At 46.8% G+C, this 19,787-nt stretch overlaps 1 protein-coding gene across 1 annotated transcript in view; it reads left to right on the plus strand.

Moving 5' to 3' along the window:
- The window catches only part of AOPEP (aminopeptidase O (putative)), a 324,231-nt gene that overhangs the window by 77,494 nt on the left and 226,950 nt on the right, over window positions 1-19,787 (plus strand). Inside the window, exon 5 of the mRNA XM_081103533.1 lies at window positions 5,316-5,561. Within this exon, the coding sequence (XP_080959659.1) occupies window positions 5,316-5,561 (246 nt within the window). The remainder of the gene's footprint in view (window positions 1-5,315; window positions 5,562-19,787) is intronic.

The raw sequence follows: 19,787 nt of genomic DNA on the forward strand, positions 1-19,787 counted from the left end.
CCCACCCCTGAAAGTCCAGAGTGACCAGCCAGTCAGATCGGCTGGAGCCCCAGGGCATGGGTGCCCCTACAGGGAAGCTGGTGCTAGTGTGGAAGCGGGGGGCCTGGTGGATGAAGTCCCTCCCACACTCCCCTCCATGTCTGACATGCTACGACTGAGTTTTCCCTTCATTTATCACTGTGCTTGTCCATCAGAAATGTGCTGCTGATAAAATAATAGCTTACATTTGCTTAATCCTTCCCTGGCTGCGTGCTTCATGTGTGCTGTCTTTAGTCATCAGAGGGTGGCTTTGTGTTTTGATCCATTAAATCTCTGGCTCTACGCTAAGTTTGCCAACAAAGGTGCTCTGAAGTGCCAACTGCACTGTTTTTGGTTATGTTCACATCTGGTCTCCTTGTCTTTCCCAACCCCCCTTTCTACCTCAAGCCTTCCTCAGACCACTAGTTCAATTCACGGAAACGTAACTTTCACAGGGGCCTTAGATACTATAGGCTTTTATTTGCCTAATGTGTTCATCTGGGTCCCAGAAATTTGGCCAAAGTATTGGTCACTGAACTTTTGTTGTTGTTGTTGTTGTTAATCCTCATCCAAGGACATTTTTTTCCATTGATTTTTAGAGAGAGTGGAATTCCAGGAGGAAAAGAGGGATAGAGGGAGGGAAGGAAAGAGAGACAAAGAGAGAGAGAGAGAGAGAGGGAGAGATGGACTGGTTGTCTCCCACATTTGCCCAACTAGGGCCAGGGATTAAATCTTCCCTTCCTTGGCCAGGAATTGAACCACAACCTTTCTGTGCATGGGCCAACACTCTACCCAATGAGCGACACCGGCCAGGGCTGGTCACTGAACCTCTGACCCCTGTCCATGTGGGCCAAATTATAGGAAGAGCGGCCCTCTTCCAGCTCCAGTTCCACGTGTGCTCCAGCTCATTCTGGGTGAACATTTTGGTAAATTCATTAATTATAAGGCACTCAGCCAAACTGTGGAAAGTTTATTAATTTTGTTTGGCTGCAGTATAACTTTCTCCAGCCACCAGGAAATCTTTGTATTATGTTTAACCTCTTGAGGCCTTGGTTAAAGCATTGTCTTCACTTTGGGGCTATACAGGTTAAGCAGGACCCTTGGATAAAGGCCAGAGGAGATCAGCAAAAATGGTTAAAAGCATGGAAAACAGGCACACAGAGCTTGGAAAAGCCTGGGAGAGGTGCTGAGGCACTAACTCTACAGAAGGGGACACTTGGCAGAGGGTGTAAAGTCAATGAAGAGTGGGACCTTGGAGGACAAGGCCTGTTTCTATCTCTTTGAATAGGAGGGATGTAGAGATAAATCACAGGGGAACTCCAGTTCCCAGAACACCTTCGCTGTGGGGGACCTTTCCAAGCCTTCTCAGCTGGTTATTTGTCCAACCCTTGCTCCCCTAGAGTGTTTCTGCTTTCTGCCCCGCATTGCACATATCACATTTTGCTTTTTAATGTACTGAATGTTCGCAGAAAACACTCCAGCTTTCAGACGCTATGACATCATCATGTGTGTTGCCATCACTGTCAGCCACCCGCTGGGGGGCAGGTGGTGGTGGTTTGAGCACTTGTGATTTTTAGGAGGCATTTTCTCTGCTAGCCGAAACATGTTCATAAATTGCGTAAATGTTGGACTGTGTCACTAAACTAATCAGGATCTAACATTTTTTCTCCTAACAAAACTGTAAACTCCTCAAAGGTCAGGTCGGCATCTTCTGCGTAGGTATGCGCAGGGCAGCTCTGTGCGGAGTTCCTTGAGAAGAGCAGGAATGCAGGCGATACTGACTGAATCCTCAAGACGAACCCAGGAAGGCTTGTGGGAAAAGGCTGTGCATTCCCTGGGGAGGCTTTCCAGTAATTTCTTTTGAACCCAGGACAGAGGACCGTTTGTGCCCGGGTGTCAGCACAGCGCTGTCTGAAACAGGAGGAGAACCTCTTGAGGTAGTTTGCCGTCCTGTGGCTCTGAGTCAGACATGGCCACCCCTATTCCTTGGAGAGAGCGCTTGTAAAATCGTCTCAGTCCAGCGTCGTGTAAGAGGGAACCAGTGCCTGGTGCCCATCATTTACCAGCCTGGCGTGGCTCCACCCTTCTTCCCACTCTGGGCAGAGTTAATAGGCGACACCGACAAGGAGAAACAGACACTGGAGAGTCACAGGGCCGCTGAGCTCAGCTCTGGAAAAACTCCAGGACCCAAATGTACTTAAGAAGCAAAATAAGGTTTAATGGAGAAGGAGGGTCAGGAGGGAGGAGCTTATGAAGACTCACGCTGTGATGAATAGTTCTTATTCCTTAGGCATGTTGTGGATTATCTGGGAAGATGTGTGTAGCGTGTTCAGAGCAGTGCTTGGCACCTAGTAAATGTTCAAGAACCGTAAGTAGCAGTGGTGGTAGGAGTTAGGCACGTACACAGCGATGTGTGACTGGAGGGCACGCTGAAGGAAAGCTAGAGCGTCTGTGAGTTAATGCGGGCTCTGTGGAAGACGGCTCACGGCTTCACAAAGCACGGCGTTTCCCTACCGCGTCAGAAACATGGCTCTCGCACGCAGACGGCTCACGTGTGTTCAGGTGTTTTGTGTGTTTGCCTTTAATTAAACTATAATTAGCAAACTACAGAATGAACAGACCTTAAGTTGTTCGGCTGGATCAGTTTTTGACAGTTGAATACATGCTAGCCCAGGTAGAGAACATTCCTCCACCCCAGGAAGTTCCCTCACACCCTTTCCAATCAGCCCTCCCCTCCTCAGCAGCCTGTTCCGGGAGGACCATGTCCAAGGTGAGGAAACGTGGCCCGAGACCGAGTCGCTTGCCTCGGGTCACAGGGAACCGGTTGAACAGCCACGGAAGTCCAGGTGTCCCGATCCCCACGTCAGAATCCACGTGTGGCCTCCCTGGTGCCATTTCCATTTGTATTGGGAGCCTTACTGGTCTCGCTTGCCCAAAGCTTGATTGTCTTCTTAGAGTCCTGCATTTCTCTGAGGCTTGATTATGAAAACCAGCGCTAATACATCCAACTGAAATAACCTTATTCTTATGTAGTGCCATTTCTATCCAGAGAGAATTTAACTCACCTTTTCTCTTGAACAAATTGGCTTTCATGGTATTTCTTTGGCTCCCTCAAACTGTTCTCTAACTTTTAGAGTTCAAGTTCTTGGCTGCAAAAAAATAGTCTAGTCCCATGGTGTGTTTCTAGCTAGGCCAATGGAATGACTCCTTGCAAAATTGCGCTTTGATAGATTGAATTTAAACGCATGCTCCAACTTTGTCCTGAAGATGCCTCTTCACCTCTAACTTCTCCATTATTTAATGTGCTCTGCAAGCTTTTCAATGGAGAGTGCGAGCTTCAATTACCATAGCACATTGCATACCCATATAAACACATTAGGAGAAGGTATTGTGGTGGTCAACTTAACAAATGGTTTTTCGCTTTGTGAGAGCTGTCATTAAATTGATGCTCCAGCACAGTACTAGGCCCTAGATCAGTGATAGCGAACCTTTTGAGCTCGGCGTGTCAGCATTTTGAAAAACCCTAACTTAACTCTGGTGCCGTGTCACATAGAGAAATTTTTTGATATTTGCAACCATAGTAAAACAAAGATTTATATTTTTGATATTTATTTTATATATTTAAATGCCATTTAACAAAGAAAAATCAACCAAAAAAATGAGTTGCGTGTAATAGGTTCACCATCACTGCCCTAGGTGGACACTGAGCCTTCGGTTAAATGTTTACCAACAGGCACCTATTCTCACTTTCTCCATAAAGCAAGGTTATCAATCCGGGGACTTTGGCAAGCTGAACAATTATATCCTTCCTGTCACCTTAGCCTGGGAGAAGTATTTAGGAGTCTTCCCCCATTACTGTTCCCTCAGCCGTGGCCAGACGTCATGGGTGCTGGGAGCTGTGTTCTATGGACCACCTGGTGGAGGGCGAGGCTTCTCCCCGTCGCTGTGCCGACCTCCGGGGGCAGTCAGTGCTGACTGTGGGCGGGTGAAAGGCACTTCAGAAATTTGGAGAGGCAGTATTGCTACAGTCCTCCCATATTGGAATGTACCGGTATTTTAAGTTTTTTTCAGTATTCACTGTTTATCTAATAAGCCTCATAGTTAGGAATATAATTTATACATTAAAAGTAGAGAACTATTCCATTATGTTTGAATAAAGGACCTGTTAACAGGTGAAAAAATAGTTCCCTTTGACGTGTGGTTCTTTGGGTAGATAGGTTCTCTTGAGGCCTATGAGTCAGGCTCTGGGAATTCTTTTTCAGCTCCACCTTTGGTAGAATAAAGGACAGTGGCCAGATGGTGCAGGCTGGTCTCTAATCTGTTTCTTTAAAAGGCTGATTTAGTTACATTTGTATTGAAAATGGATTGGTGAAAATCTTGTACAAAAAAAGTGCTTCTATAGACCCTGGCCAGTATTTCATTGGTTAGAGCATTGCCCAAGATTTCGGATTCGATCCCCTGTCAGAGCACATACAGGAATCAACCAGGGAATACTTAAAGAAGTAGGGCAACAAATCAGTGTCCCTCCCTTCCTTTTTTTCTCTCTCTCCAAAATCAATCTATAATAATAAAAGCATAACATGCTAATTAGACTGGACGGCCGGGGCTGCGAGGGCCGGGCCCCTTGCACCAATTTCGTGCATCAGGCCTCTAGTCAATAATAAATATATTGGGGTGCGGGGGGGGGTGCCTCTGTATGCCTCAACAGCACACCTTCTGATGGCCTTTGTGAGGAACTGCCTAGACTACTTTTCAGTAGAGTGGATTGTGCTCTTTTGAAGTTGAAAGCTGTACTGTCATTTTCTTCATTGTTCTCTACCCAAATCCACAGCTTTTATTCCAGCAAATTCCAGAATGCCATCTTCACTTTGGCTGCACTGTCCCTTCCTTTCAGAGTTATGAATCGTCCCTGATTTGGAGAGGATTTTTTCCATAGTGATATTTGAAAGCACAATTCTAAGGGCAGACATTAGTTTTTGTTTTATGAGTTGTTTTACTGTTTAGAGTCTTGGGGCCTTCCCCCCATTTATTCTAAAACAAGATTTTACTGCTTTCACGTAGCTTAGATTGAAATTACTCAAACAGTTCAGCACAATCAGAAGTATGCCCACCTGTATTTTATCACTGCTGCATAGATCAGGCAAGCGGAGAACTCAAGTACGGTTTTTGCTTGGGAACCTGTCTGAACGGCTCTCTCCTAGAAGTGGCCCATGCCTGTGAAAGCTCCTCACCTCCACAGCAAGAAGCATAAACCTATTTACCATAAAGTACATCTGTTTATTTTGTGTTGTCCCCAGGTGTGCTGGCGTCTGTGGCCACATGGAATACCCCTGCCGCTTCCAGAATCCGTCTGCCACAACCCAGGAGATCATTCCTCATCGGGTGTTCGCCCCCGAGAGCCTCGCAGGTGCCTGCCAGGAGACCCTTCTGCAGCTGCTCTCTCCTTGCCTCTCAGCAGCGCACGCTGTGCTGGGGACACACCCATTCTCCAGGCTGGATGTGCTCATCGTTCCTGCCAACTTTCCAAGCCTGGGGATGGCCAGGTACATCGTTCCATTGTGGCACTTGGAGAGAACATGTTGGGGGAATTCTGTGACTATTTCTTGCTTTTTCTGAGCTCAGTCAGAGCTATCATTTGATTAGGATGGAAGGGCCATGATTGCTTGTGCTTGGACATCTCATTGCTTCCTTGAGGGACAGTCTGTGCATAAACTCTATCGTGCATGAGCCTTTGGGTGTCTTGGGCTGCATTCAGCTGCCTTAAAAATAGAATGACATTGTCGCTGGGATTTAAAAGACATGGTGCCCCCAGAGTGTTGTATGTTGGATCGTGGCTGATCAGTGGCTGGTTAGCTTAGGTGGTGAGAGCATAATGCTAATGATCCCAAGGTCATAATTCTGGGCAGGGTGACACAACCTGGTTCCAGGGCCATAGGCTGCTCGCCTAATCCTGACCAGCTGTCTCATCCATTCTCACGTCGTCACAAGGGCAATGCCTTAAGAGCCCCTGTGTCAGAGAGACTGTGGATGGATCAGTGTAAATCCATCACCACTGCTAGAAAAACAGTTCAAAGCAGGCGGCTTCCTGGGGATGAGGTGGGGGCGGGAGGTACTTGTCTTACTACTGTTGCTCAATACAATAACTACATTGTTCTTATTGATGTCATAGTTTAGTTCCTATAGAAAATCAAGACCTGCAAGTTGAACCTTTCCCTAAATTGTATTATTTACACCTAAAATTCGTTCATTAATGCCATTGTTCAGTCAGTAATAAAATAGGTAGCTGGATTTCACTCAGCGTTTTACTTGGTTATCTACTCAGGATTTTACTTGGTTATATTTCTGTTTGAAAATCTTAATCATTAACAGTGGATATGCTTGACTAAAGATGGGAAAAATAAGCTCATCGAAACATGTGACTTTAAGTTTTTCCCTGTTAGTCAAGGAAATTCCTGCTGCCAATTAATTTCCATGCTTTTGAACAGCTGTCATTTGTGGTGTTTTCCCTGAAAACTGCACACATTCTTAGTAAAAACCCATGAGTAGAAAAGAACTGTCCAGAACATTTGCTTTTGATCTTTACTACATACGTATCCTTTTAAAAAGCTGGCTGGCTAGTCTTAATCCTTGCGGAGGTCTGAGAAAGTCCTTTAGGCTGATTTTTATCCTATATTTATGAAGATAATGGGAATGTAGAAGCTAGGATAATTATATATATTTGGTTACATGCATCATAGAATTGTCTTGGATGTCTATATATAGAATCCTTCTTAACAAGCGGGCTTCTTTGGTCCCTTTGAAGAGTCTGCTGGACTTAATTTAAGCAGAATTATTGGCAAAGAAAGGGTCGTTCATTAAATGCGTCTCATTTGTACACAGTTTTGAGGGGCCATATCTGTTGGGAGTTTTCAGCACTTTATGAGAGTGCAGCTTTCAGGGCATGTTTGCTCACAGTTGAGCGCTGACCCGAGGGAAGCCGGGCAGAGAGGCTCTCACACAGAGGGCCTTGTTTTCTGTAGCTCCTTCCTGACGTCCGTCTGCCTCGGCCAGGACTGGCTGACCTGCGGGCCATGGTGTAAAGCTTTTCAAGTGTGCGTGCCCAAGCAGGTAGGCTGTGTGTTTGCTGCTGCTTGCGATATTTAAAGTGATTTAAACATGCTTAACTCTGTATTTTTAAAGCAATAAGCCTAAATACCCTCAGGCTAAATGGTACTGGGCACAAATGTAAAAAATGTGAGGGTAATAATAACTTAGCAGCAACAAGAGTGCTTTCATGCTGAACAGGAGAACCGCACACTTAAACATTTGTGGGTTGTCAGATATCATTTTTTTCCATTTTCCCCCTTCTTTTTGGACTGTGGAAAGAGTCTGCCCTGGCCTAGATATTTTCCTGGGCTTAGTTACTGTTCCCCATGCTCGAGCTGCGGAGGGTTGTGGTGTCTTCCACTGCCAGTGGCGGGGGCGGTGGGGGGGAGGGGGAGGGGGGGGCGGCGGGCACTCTGTTTTTCCTAACTCTGACCTAAATTGATTCCACTTGTTTGGCGTGACTCTCTTGGGATCCCAACACCTTGAGCACATGTGACCAAGTGGGGTCTATGACTCAGTTGGCTCCCAGGGTCCTGCTGCCTGATTTATGGTCATGGCGTTGCCTGGGGCTCTGGAAAGCAAAGCTGGGACAAAAATGACAGTCTTCTAGGCCAACTCCGTGCCCAAAATAGGAACAGAGAAACATCAAGGACAGTCAGAACCGTCGGGAAAGACCTCCACACCGAAACTTGGCATTGTCCTGTTCGTTCTTATGCACCAGAGCTCACAGGAGTGCCGGTAAATTAAATGGTTCTTTCCCGAGGCCACACTTTATAAACATCTATGCAAGATTATAAATTCCATGCCTCCTGACTACTGTAGTGGTTAGGGGTCAATCATATTGAAACCCATTTTATACCATTTTAGAATTCTTTTTTTTTCTTTGGTAAATGACATTAAAATCCCATATGAACTAAAATGGGTAAATTGTTAATAGCCATGTTAAGTAGTTTTTTTAAAAAAAAAAATTGGATGATATCGCTAATGATTGCACTGTATTTTAAATGTTACATGTCATGGGTTGTATAAATAATCTTAAAACTCGTTCTCTGAGTCTGCTTTTGAGCCTGATTCTGATATTCAGTGAAGTGAGGGAAAACACATTTGTTCAACTTGAATGTAAGAAATGACAAGTCAATTTAAAAGAAGGTAAATAATACACAAACATCTTCTTAGAATTCAGAATGCTTTTCAAACACAACAGTAACTAGAACATTTGTCAATTCTGCGCTTAATGATTTTTGACACCTAGTAATAGAATAGGTGCCCAAAGTCATTAGACCTATGACCTATTAACACCCGCTCCAATCCTCCTCTGAATGACCGCTCCACGGAATAGACGCTTTCATTCCATTCTGATTCGGAGAAAGATCACCAGTGTGTTTTTAAAACACTAGTGGAAGTTCCATTCCCATACTTTTCTCATTTGGTAAGTGTGGGCTTTGTGTTTTGCTTTATTTTTGCCTTCCACTGAATCTGCCACATAAGGAGCTATGGAGTGTACATTTCGTGGCTTGTGTGATTTGATATCTATCTGAAGATCTGAACGCGCTTTGAATGACTCTCTACTGAAGAACAGCTAGTTGTCTTCGTGTGGGTATCATGAGTGTTCCGCCGTTTCCATCGCCACCTGGTATTTTCTCAGCCGTCTCAGCTAGGGATTCACCAGTAAGCCTGATTTCCTAGGTATTGAGAAATGCCTGAAACGAGCTCATCATCATGCTTACACTCTTCGTTATAATAATAATAATAATGTTAATGGAATAATATCCTGAAACCACACTCATGACGGTTGGTTAAAAATGAGCACCTCCGTCTTCCTTGTGAGTGCGTTTATAATACATGCTTTGCTTCATCATTTGTCTTTCAGCAGTTCACAATTACGTGTCGCGGGGCATAATTAGGTTGGCAGAACTACCTTGCTGATATCCAAATATTCTTTTTCCCCCTTTTTCTATTTCAGTTTCAGGCATCTCCTACAAATCATTTTTGGAGTGGTTTTATATACGGAGCTCTGAATAAAAAGCCACGTCCTCCGTGGCCCTGCTTCATGCCCAGCCATTCCCATGGGCCTCAGCCCTGGCCCCACAAGCAAACACACAACACAGCAGCAGTGTGGTTCAGGACAAGTCACAAAGTCTGCTTTGACCTTGCCCACCGGTTCTATACCAGATTGTCCTGTTCATCTGTTCATTGTTTCTTTATTCATTCTTGTAAGAAATTTCTGTTGAGCACATAATGTGAGCCAGGTAGGATTAAAGATGCTGAGTCTACAGTGGGAAAAAGATTGATGCGGTCTCTGTCCACATGGAACTTCCATTCTAATCAGAGGAGAAAATTGTATACATAAAAACAAACAACCAAGATGTGTGCTAAGGGCAAATAAAACCAAGTCAGCGATAGAGTGACTGAGGATAGGTAGCTTTGCTTGGGTGGCGAGGCAAAAGCTTCTTTAAAGAGTGATGTTTGCAGTGAGACTGGAGAATGGGAAGGAGCCAGCCTTGCGACCGTCTGGTGGGAAAGCAACCAGGGTGAGGCAGTTCAAGTCCAAAGGCCCCAAGGTGGAAACCATGGAAGGGGCTGGAGGAGCAGAAAGAAGCCCAGTGTAGCTGAAGGGCAGTGAGCTTTTAGAATGGCTTTCCTTCACCCACTTCTTAAACTCATTTTTTGAAGCCAGGAGCTGCCATGGTCCCTCAGGGCTTGGTCACCTGAGCCACCCACACACCCACACAGTATGAGGAAGTGTGAGGGAGAGCCAGTAAGAAATGGGGGAGGTGGTTCCAGGCAGCCAGGTGTTAGAGGGAGAGGGGTCAAGTGTTCTCCCAGTTTCCTGGGGCCAGCAGTGCCGTACCAGCTCGGGACAGGCCAGTTAGAAGCTGACTGAGCTTAGCAGCTGCTGTCCTTAAGCAAACTTCTCCATTGCGAGGACATGGAGCACCTGTGCCTGGACTGACAACTCTCCCTTTGTGGAGAAGGGACGAGTCTCAGATCAACACGTTCCTTCCCCCAGAGGCTGCTGATGGATTCCTCGCAAGGTTTTTTGATACAGGGAGGGAGGCTGCGTTTACATGTTTGCTCATCCTGATTTTAAGCTTTTAAAAGACTGAACAAAAATAGGATTGGTAAATAAAGAGCTTCGAGAAATAATTGCCAATTACTTAAATATCTTCAACGTACTTCACAGTAGAGAAAAACTATAAAGCTTCCTATTACACATGGCTTATTCTTAAAAGATTTGATTGTGCAATAAAAGGCGTCTAGTAGTTCCTGACTATTGCACGCACAGTTTTCTTAAGCATCTCAATTTGCAAATAAATGGTGTGCACGTACATGCCCAAGAATGAACAGAACCAGCTTTTCCTCCTCCCTCCTCCCTCCTCCCTCCTCCTTCTCCTGGGTTAGGCAGGGTGTTGTCCTGTTTATTCTTATCTCCCAGCCAATGCGTAATAGAATCAGCAAAACACAACATGCTGGGACAAAGGGCCTCTTGTTTTCAGGATTCTAACCGTGCTTCTTTCTGCCAGGAAGGAAGCAGTCATAAATTTCTGTCATTATCTTAAATAGCAAGGTTTCACAGCTTTGGGAATTTTTCTTTGCTTGTTCTTTGTTAGCTTCTACTTGAATTTTTTTGATGCCCCAAACCAAACCGCCGTGCTTTGAAACAATCCTTTACGTGCCAGGGGAGGTGACCCTGGCTTCGAGGCAGCGTGCCCCAGTCGCGATCCTTGCTTCTGGAATCTGATTGGAGCTGGACATTAGAGCACCTTTCTGTTTACAAAGGCTGCCAGCTCCTCTACTCTCTGAGGACTTGGGGGTCTGTGTGTGTGTTTCGTCTCTTTGTGATTGTTGTTTCCAAGACTAATAAATTCTCAAATTTCTTTCTGCATGGATTGTTTTAACAATTGAAGGGCATTTCCGTCCACTGTTTTCCAGTGTAACTCTTATGTTTTTTCAAACAGGTGGATGTGAATGACAAAAAGCAGCTCATACTACCCTTCTTTTTTTATTTTTTTCCCTGTAAAATTTTAAAGCTTTGTTTACTGGTACCACTGCCGTTGCTATAGCGATGAGCAAACAGACTGGTGAGTGGCATGGTCAGCAAGGTGGCTTATGCCCCCTCACACCCACCCCTTGGCTGTTCTCTTTGTGTTCATTTCTTCATTTTGTTCTCTATTTTTCTTCTTAAGAATATTATTTAACTTTGTTTCCCTCCTATTTTATAGTGAAGGGCCTTCCACTTCTAATGTGTTCTGGTTCTTTATTTTTCTTGAACTAGGAACTGGTATTTATAAAGCGATGTTCTTGACAGCCCTTGGCTGCAATTATTTGGGTAGTCTTGACAATACCCATTTGTGCTTAGTGAGCTGTGTGTATGCTCCATTTGTTTAGTTATTTATTAATCCTCACCTGAGGATATGTTTTTATTGATTTTTAGAGAGAAAGTGAGAGTGAGAGAGAGTGACAGAGACAGAGATAGGGACACCAATGTGAGAGAGAAACATCGATCGGCTGCCTCCCCATACGATCAAACCTGCAACCTAGCACCCTTTTGGTGAACGGGACAACGCTCCAACCAGTGAGTTACCCAGCCAGGGCTATGCTCCATTCTTTACGGTGCAGGTGCAGGTGCAGGAGGATAGATGATGTCCCCAAGTCACTAGAGCTGGGAAGTCAGAGAGAGAAGCCAAAGGGACTCATTCTGGACGGCTCACAGAGCCTGGGGTTCAGCCTTATCTGTCACCCTCTCTGAGGTGTGCATGTCTGCCTCAGGGGCTGGCAAAGGGTCACAGAGTTGACTTGAAGATCAGAGGTCACTATGGGCTTATTGGAGGAAGCCACCAAGTCACAGGAGTATGGTGGGGCCAGGCTCTCTCTCTTCTGTTGGAACAACAGGCAGAGTGAACTCATAGCTTTTGGCTCAGCCAGAATCTTCTTCTTGCCATCAAACAGCTGTGCTGCTTGTCAGATCCAGAAGTAGCATTTTATCATCATTACGCCATGATTCCTCACCCTCTGAAAGATTATGCTTAAGTGTTATTTTCTTTGAACTGTTCTGCACATGCATAGACTGACAGTCCAACCTTCAGAGAACACTGCTGGGGCCATCCTTCAAGAGAAGTTGTCAGCCTTTGAAAGGCCTTCCTGAAGCAATCATCCCTCTACCTACATTTGCAATCTTCTCTCTCTCTATTGATGTCATCATGGGCCCCTAATCTCTTCCAGCCCTTCAGCCTGAGATGGCCATTCAGCACTACCTTTCCATTTTTCCATTGCAAAGGAAAGTTTTTTATCTCCCCCCTCCCACTTATTTCTCTACAGAAACACCATTGCTGAATAGAGCATACATTCCCTGGGTGAACAAGAATAATGGAATTCAATGTCAACTTGCCGAGGTGGAATATTCCTAGTCTTGCTGGTTTCACTCTTCAAACCACTACAGATAGTCTAAGTGAGCAAATGCTACCGGCTCCCGATGTGTTCTGTATGTCTGTGGGCATGGAGCTGTGCATGTATTTCTTTTAAGGCCAGACTCCTTTTGGAGGAGACCACCAACTCCAGAAGTGCGCAAGCAAGGCACATGAATGACCAGCTTTGCTTGAGGGAACATCACTTCTGTTGTATCACATCCCATATGCAACTGGAACCCACCCCTGTCTGAGCCACAGAGGCCCGTTGGCATAATGTGGGCAACTTTACCCAACCCCTAGAATGTAGCCAGAAGACTATCCCAGCTACCTTTTCTTAAAAAGAAGTACCCTAAACGGCCAAAGATGTGAGGAAACACACCTTTAAAAACTGGATTCCTTTTTAAAAATTGATTACTTTGTGGGGTTTATGGGTCCAATGCAAAAGTCCACCCTGATTTACCTGAGTGGAGCGCAGAGCAGAACATGTTATATTTCTTGGTTAACTAACCATGCTGTTTATAGAGGTGACTGCTCAGAAAGTCTAGACATTGTTCAGGGAAGACGGAATGCCAGATCTGCCCTTCACCCTCCCGGTTAGCTTGCTGAAAATATCCATCAACTCTTCTCACCACGAAATGGAAATCTAGAATTTCATTTCAGGAGAGTGTGAATGGTACCTCGGCTCCTTAGCCAAGACTTGGGATGGGCAAGGAGGGTTTGCCTCTTGGGACCCAGCAGTGGGCCTTTGTCACTCAGAAGCCAGCTTGCTAAGTTGTGGGGATTGTGGTTGGCGGATCCTAGTTTCTGAGTTGGTTTCGTCTCAGAGGAGACCTGAGAACCTACTGAGAAGGAGCCTGCTCCATTTTCTGGCTTCCATCATGCATGCACAATCTCTGAACATCCTATTGAATGCTGCTAGTTGGAAAGGGATGGATGGGTAAAGCTAAGAATCCATATAGTAGACGACTATCAACTGACAGGTGTGGTGAATGCTGATGATTCTGTGGCTACACGGAAATACAAGACCTTTAGCCTAAATCAGGGTTGGCTTGTTTTTATAGTAGGTTTTAAGGAAGACTAGTTTTGTGGAATGTTAATAATATGGGAAAAGGAACTATGGGTTAATTAGTTTAGGAAATGAATGAATTAAACCGAGTTAAAAGGCAGTCTTTATTGGAGGGCTGCTAATAAAGCCTTTAATATCTTTATTATCCTGATGTAATATCCTGCTGTATATGTGCATCTCAAAGACAGGGCCAGAATACGCAGCATCCCCCTGGCTGTGGTGCCCGGGACCCCCTTGACAGTGTGCATTTCGTGGGACCGCTCTGCTCCCCTGAAATCACCTGCTCACAGCACACTTTGGGGAATGACTCGTTTCAGAAGTAACCTCGGAGCTTGTGCAGCTGCCGTGGAGTCCAGCTCCATCCCGTGGGTGGCGGGGGAGGCCCTGCTTTCTCTCAGTGAGGAAAGTGGGCTCACCGCTCAGGGCAGAAGGCCCCCACTTCTGATTACACATCTCTTTCTGGACATCACCCCCTTCAAATATTGATATTTACTCATAAGTTATATGCATTTAGTATTCTGTTAATATATTAGGTACTCTATAAAATACACGCAACAACAGAAATTTCAAAGGATGAGGAAAACCAGTTATGAAAGTTCTGTCATTTCTGCCTGCACCCAGTGGTTTGGCTCGTCCCTGGGGTCCCTGCGCCCACTGGAACCCCACGGAGATTGACTCAGTGGGTGGGGCTGGGGTTGTGGCATCTGAATGTTAACACACCCGCCCAGATGATTCTGCTGCAGGTGATAGCAGTGGGGTTGGTGGGGACTGCGCGGGCATCCTGGGAAACTCACAGACTCTGTACGTACCCTGCCACCTTCCCTCCGGTGAGAATGCCAGACTGAGGGAAGAGGATGTGGGGGCGCTCCCTGGCTGTCCCTACTTGTCTGTTACTGTAAGGAAGGTGTGTTCCTGAGGGGCTGGGCCCAGGGACAGGCCGGGATCCCAGGCATCCTGGCCTTCCCTAGCCTCGTTTCTTTCTCTGAAAAGTAAGGGGCTGATTTAGGATCGCCTTCAAAGTGCCTCAGAGCCCTAGGTTCTTTGATTTAATTGGGTTGGAGTTTTTATTTCCAACAAGTGTGGGGATGATTCAGTTTCTTTCAGCAGTTTACATACACGTAGATTTTCTTTTGATGTTTGAGCTAGTTAGAACATAAGCCTGCGATTTTCTTGTACTCCTTGGGCACCTGGACAGCAGTAGGCATTTAAATTTTAGGCCCCCAAGCAGAAGGTTCAGAAGGGGCCTCTCTTTGATTGCAAAATAGGCAGATCTCAAGGATATGGGCACCCTTCGTTTCCTAAGAACCACCTGTGTGCTGTGGACCATCGTACAAACCAGCATTTCCAAATACCAAGCCAGGGGTACGATCCCTGGAAGAATTCAGGCCCCTTTCCTTCAGCCAGGCATTTAGCGCTCAGCCCCAGCCCTTGCCCCCTCAGAGTTAGCAGCTAACTTGTCTCCCCACCGCCGCCCCTTGTTTTAGCCTCCCATTATCTCCATTTGCAAGCAGATAAGTCACACCTACATATGTTTGAACAATTATCAGGTTTGTCTGCTGCTCAACTGGGCTTTAGTTTAACAAATGACAACAGAGAACCCAGAGAGGGGGGTGGGTGAAAATATTTCAGTTGTACCTGCAGGTGGTGTTGTTTTGACCTTGACAGTCAGTTTGAAATGACCTGTCAAGCACCTTTGTGTGTTCTGGGCACACCCACCTGGAAGATATTATATCCCCTAAGCTTTATGTGCCCAGCAGGCAGGCACCAGGGCCCATGGAGGGTTAATGCATTCATGGCAGTACTTTTCCTGAGAGGAGCCCAACTACAAACGCTGTTTTCATTTAATTCTTATTTTTCTTCTTCCTTGGCCTAACCCTCTCAGCCCCCAGGCCCTCCCCCTCATCCCCTTCAGACTCCTTCCATCCCGAGTCAGCCTTCTGTGCTCCCTCACCTCCTCTGTTTGGCTTTAAACCATTTCTTCCTGGCTTTGATATCTCCTTGCAGAACTGCAAGCAATCAGGAGGTTATAGGCCCCAGAGCTCTGCAGGGCTCACTGCCTGGCAGGGGGCTTAGGTCCCAGTCCCCAGACCACCGTAGGAAATCGAACCCAGAAACCTGCCAGCCTCTAGTGCCCTCTGCTGCAGGTGACCAGCTCCTCGGAGGCCGGGGTTGGGGGGTGCACCTCCTCAGCTGAAGTGCTGTCTGGGAAGACCTCTTTGGGAGTTATTCGGACCTGTCCTATGTGGCCCAGGTCATTGCATCTCTTTGAATTGCTCTTTTTAAATTTTGAGTTTCTCCTCTGCCTTCCAAGGCCATATAAGCTGGTGCCCAGAAGTTGGGGTGAGGAGAGTGAATAGATGAAAGGACCCCATTGGATCCAGCCTCATGCCTACCAATGCTTGGGTAGTTTTAAGTTATTTGAGGATACAGATGATGGTTCCTTACTGAGGGAACGTTGAAGAAAGGCTGTTGAGGTAGATGTCAGAGAGAGGGAGTTTGTTCCCAAGACTGACTGTGCATCTGATCATTCTGCGGTACTTCCTCCAAAATCTGCAAGAAATGGGCCCAGATCTCGATGTTTCCCTAGCGGGTGCTGCCACTGCCCGCACTGTGTTCCATCATTGCGCCAGCTCACGGAGGTGGCTGGAGGAGACATCTGCGCATGGTCCTCTAGATAACCTTTCAAGACCTGACTCAGGGTCTGAGGGAAGCACTTCCCTCGTCACGGCAGTGCAGCCCACTGTCCCCTCCAGGGGCACACACTTCTTACTCTTCCTCCCCCCTCTGTATTGGAATCTTATTACTTAGCTTGGCACAAGTCCTTCCCTGGGATTTCCCAGTAGAATGAAGAGGACAGGAGGCTGAGAGGTGTGTGGTGTGAGAGTGACTATGTCTCCAGGCCCAGGAGGAACCTGATCTCACAGGGTAAGAGAAGCGGATACGTAGGTGAGAAATGGCATGCACTCCTGTGCCCTGCCCTTTCCATCGTCTGAGCCTTCACGTTAGGGCTCCATTTGGTCCACGCGGGTTGAGTTGGGTTTCTGTCATTTACAGCCCAGGGTCCTGACTGACAGGGGCTACTGCTTTTTTTGCTTTCACAGACAAAAACATCACTAGACCTTAGGGTTGGGGAAAGCAGTCAGTCCGTGAGCAACTCAGGAGCCCCTCCCTTCCAGCCTTCAAATGTCTTAATGACAGTACGACCTTCCTAACTTTCACTCTCCATTGCGTGCGGAATGTCCTCATATATTTTATATCGTCTCTCAATTAATCCTCACGAACAAGCAGCCTGTCCTCCTGTGGCCCAGCTGACACAGGCGCGACCAGCAGCTTTTCTGGACCAGCCTGTCATGGCTCTACCCAGTTAGTCTGAGACCTGGAGTCCCTGCTGCTCCGAGAGGCCTCCCGCCCCTCCTGTGGTTTTCCCTCCACCCCGCAGGCACGCGCAGCTTTCTGCTGCGCTCAGCCCGGTAGGTAGTTCATCTTGTGGGCGAGCGTCCCAGCAGGTGCTGACAGCGGGTCAGGGCTGAGGCCTGGTGACGCGTGGCCCCGAGGCAGAGGGCAAGTGGATCCTGGCGAGCGTGTGTTCGCTGGAGCTGGCCAGTAGACACCTGAGGGCCCACGCAGGAGCTGTGAGCTAAGCAAGGGCAAGCCCCAGGCGGCCCAGTGCACAGGGTATTCCCTGATTTCATTTCTCGCTCCTTTGGGGAGTCTTTTGAACCACCGTGCTGGGACTGCAGGCTCCCTCAGAGCCCTTCTGCCCCGCAGGACGCCCGGGAGGTGGTGGGAAGAGAACAGACAGTGGAGTCAGAGAGACGGCTGCCAGTCCAGCTGTGCCCATGGCTGCGGTGAGCCCCTGCCCAGGTATTCATTTGTAAAGTCACTGGGCTTGTACTACCCCTCACTTCCGGGATGCTCGTGTGCCTTCCATGGGACCACCTGCAAGGTGCCTGGTACGTAGCAGGCCCTCGGCGAATAGCCCTCCCGGCTTCAGGCTGGCAGAAATTCCATAGCTTTGTGGGTCAGAAAGCCCTAACATGTGTTGCTCATTTAGTGAAAATCACAAACTTTAAGGTCCCTGCTGACCCAGAATATCCATGATTCTCTGAAACAGAAGCTCCAGGGAGAAAATAAAATTCGATATGTTAGCATGGGAGTGTAAAACCGCGAATGGTTTGTTACAGACAGTTGAGTCTAGATCACTCAGGTTTTACAAACGGAGCTTCTCAATTCACTGAAGGAATATTTTAGAGTGGTACCTACATTCCTGCTCAGTCCTTCAAGGAAGTACCTTAAACTCTGTGAGTTTACACGCTAACTGTCTCATCCCCGACATAAGAGAGCCGAGGAAGGCAGCAGAATAAAGCCCCTGGGCACTTGAGTTAGGCCAAATGCACTTTTTAGGACCCTTCCCACACTTCATAACACGAACAGAGCCGCCCTGGGCTCTGGGTCCGCTGGTGGGACAGAGCTCCACGTTCTGATCTCTTTTCCGTCACTTTGACTCAGAATGGAGTCCTCTCCCAAGCAGCTGTCTCTGGTCTGGTCACAGGGTGTCAGAGGTTTATCTGACCTGTGCTTGGAAGGACTGTGTGGCTTCGTGAGGGCGTGAGGGCGTGACGGCATGGCTGCGGGACTGCGGGACTGTGTGGCTGCCTGCCAGCGTGGCTGCGTGACGGAACCGCCCTAAAGAACCCGGAGTCAGCAGCTGTCACTTCCACTTGAAGCCAGCACCTCCGCTCAGAGGGAAGGCCAGCCAGGGAGGCCAGAGGCCCGCCAGGGCGGGCACCACCCGAGCTGTTCCCCCTGGAACCCCAGCCAGCTCCCGGAAGCCCACGCGGTGTCTTGTAAAGAATACCTGCCCACATTAGTTGAAGTAATCCTTTAGGCCTGAATAGGAATGGTTTAAGACACTTCCACAAAAGAATCAACCTTCAAAAGCATACGAATAGTAAGTTTCTTTAGTGGAATTGTTTTCTACTTTTGTTGCCCATCTCTGTTCCCATCCACCCATGCCCCTCATTCCTTAGGTACTTTTATTAGCTTTTAAAAAATGTTATCTTTATTGTTGAAAGCACCATAGATGTTCCCCTCCCCGCCTCCCCCCCTCCATTTATCCCCTCTACCCTGCTCCTGTCCCCTCCCCAGGCCTTCCCCAACCTATTGTCTGTCTATGGGCTATGCATATAAGTTCATTGGTTCATCTCCCCCCTCCCTTCCTTCTGAAATATGTCCATTTATGTGTCAATGTGTCTGGATCTTTTTTGTTCATCAGATTCCACATATGAGATCATGTGACACTTGTCTTCCTCTGACTGGCTTAGGAGAAAAAAGAGCCCTAGTACACTGTAGGTGGGAATGCAGACTGATGCAGCCATTATGGAAATCAGTATGGAGTTCCCTCAAAAAATAAAAAATAGAACTGCCAGTTGACCCAGTGATCCCAGTTCTAGGAATATATCCTAAGAAGCCAGAAACACAAATCAGAAAGAATATACACACCCCTATGTTCATAGCAACGTTATTTACAATAGCTAAGATCTGGAAACAGCCCCAGTCCCCATCCGTAGATGAGTGGATTTTATTTGCTTTTTGTATAATCGCCTGTGTTTCTTCACATGGATGCAATAATAAAGAGTCAATAAGACTGTATAGATCTTTACCACCCCTCCCTTCTTCTACAAGAGAAGGCAGAGCACGCACCCTGTTTACACTGCGATTTCATCGTGGAACGTTATATCCTGGATTTCTTTTCTATTATTAGGCCTGAGAGAGTTTCCTCATTTTTTTCTTTAATTGCATGGTATTCAGTTCTATGGGTGCTATAAGTTTATTTTCCCAAAACATGCATCTTTGATTTCTCCTCAGTATTTTAGTAGTGAACAATGCATAGAGTGTTTGGTGCATTTTAGAGTCAGTGCGAGCACAGAGATTCTGTGACTACACCCCCTTATGTTGAGGGGAGTAGGGGTGTGCTTGCACCTTACTCATCCCCACTAGTGCTGAAATTCCTCTTTGGGGAAATTTCAAAAGCACTTTTGTGTGTTTCATTAAGGAGGAACCTACATGTAGGAAAGCAGGGATGGAAGTAAGAATTAGTCTCTGACCCCAGACCCAACATGTCATTGTGAAGCTCTTGCCTATTTCGGCTCAAGTCCTTATTTAGTAAGATGAGCGGAAGCCGTGAAATCCCCTTTATGGCAGCTTGG

Source organism: Myotis nattereri, assembly GCF_964212035.1.
Source record: "Myotis nattereri genome assembly, chromosome: 12".
In the NCBI taxonomy this organism is placed as follows: Eukaryota; Metazoa; Chordata; class Mammalia; order Chiroptera; family Vespertilionidae; genus Myotis; species Myotis nattereri.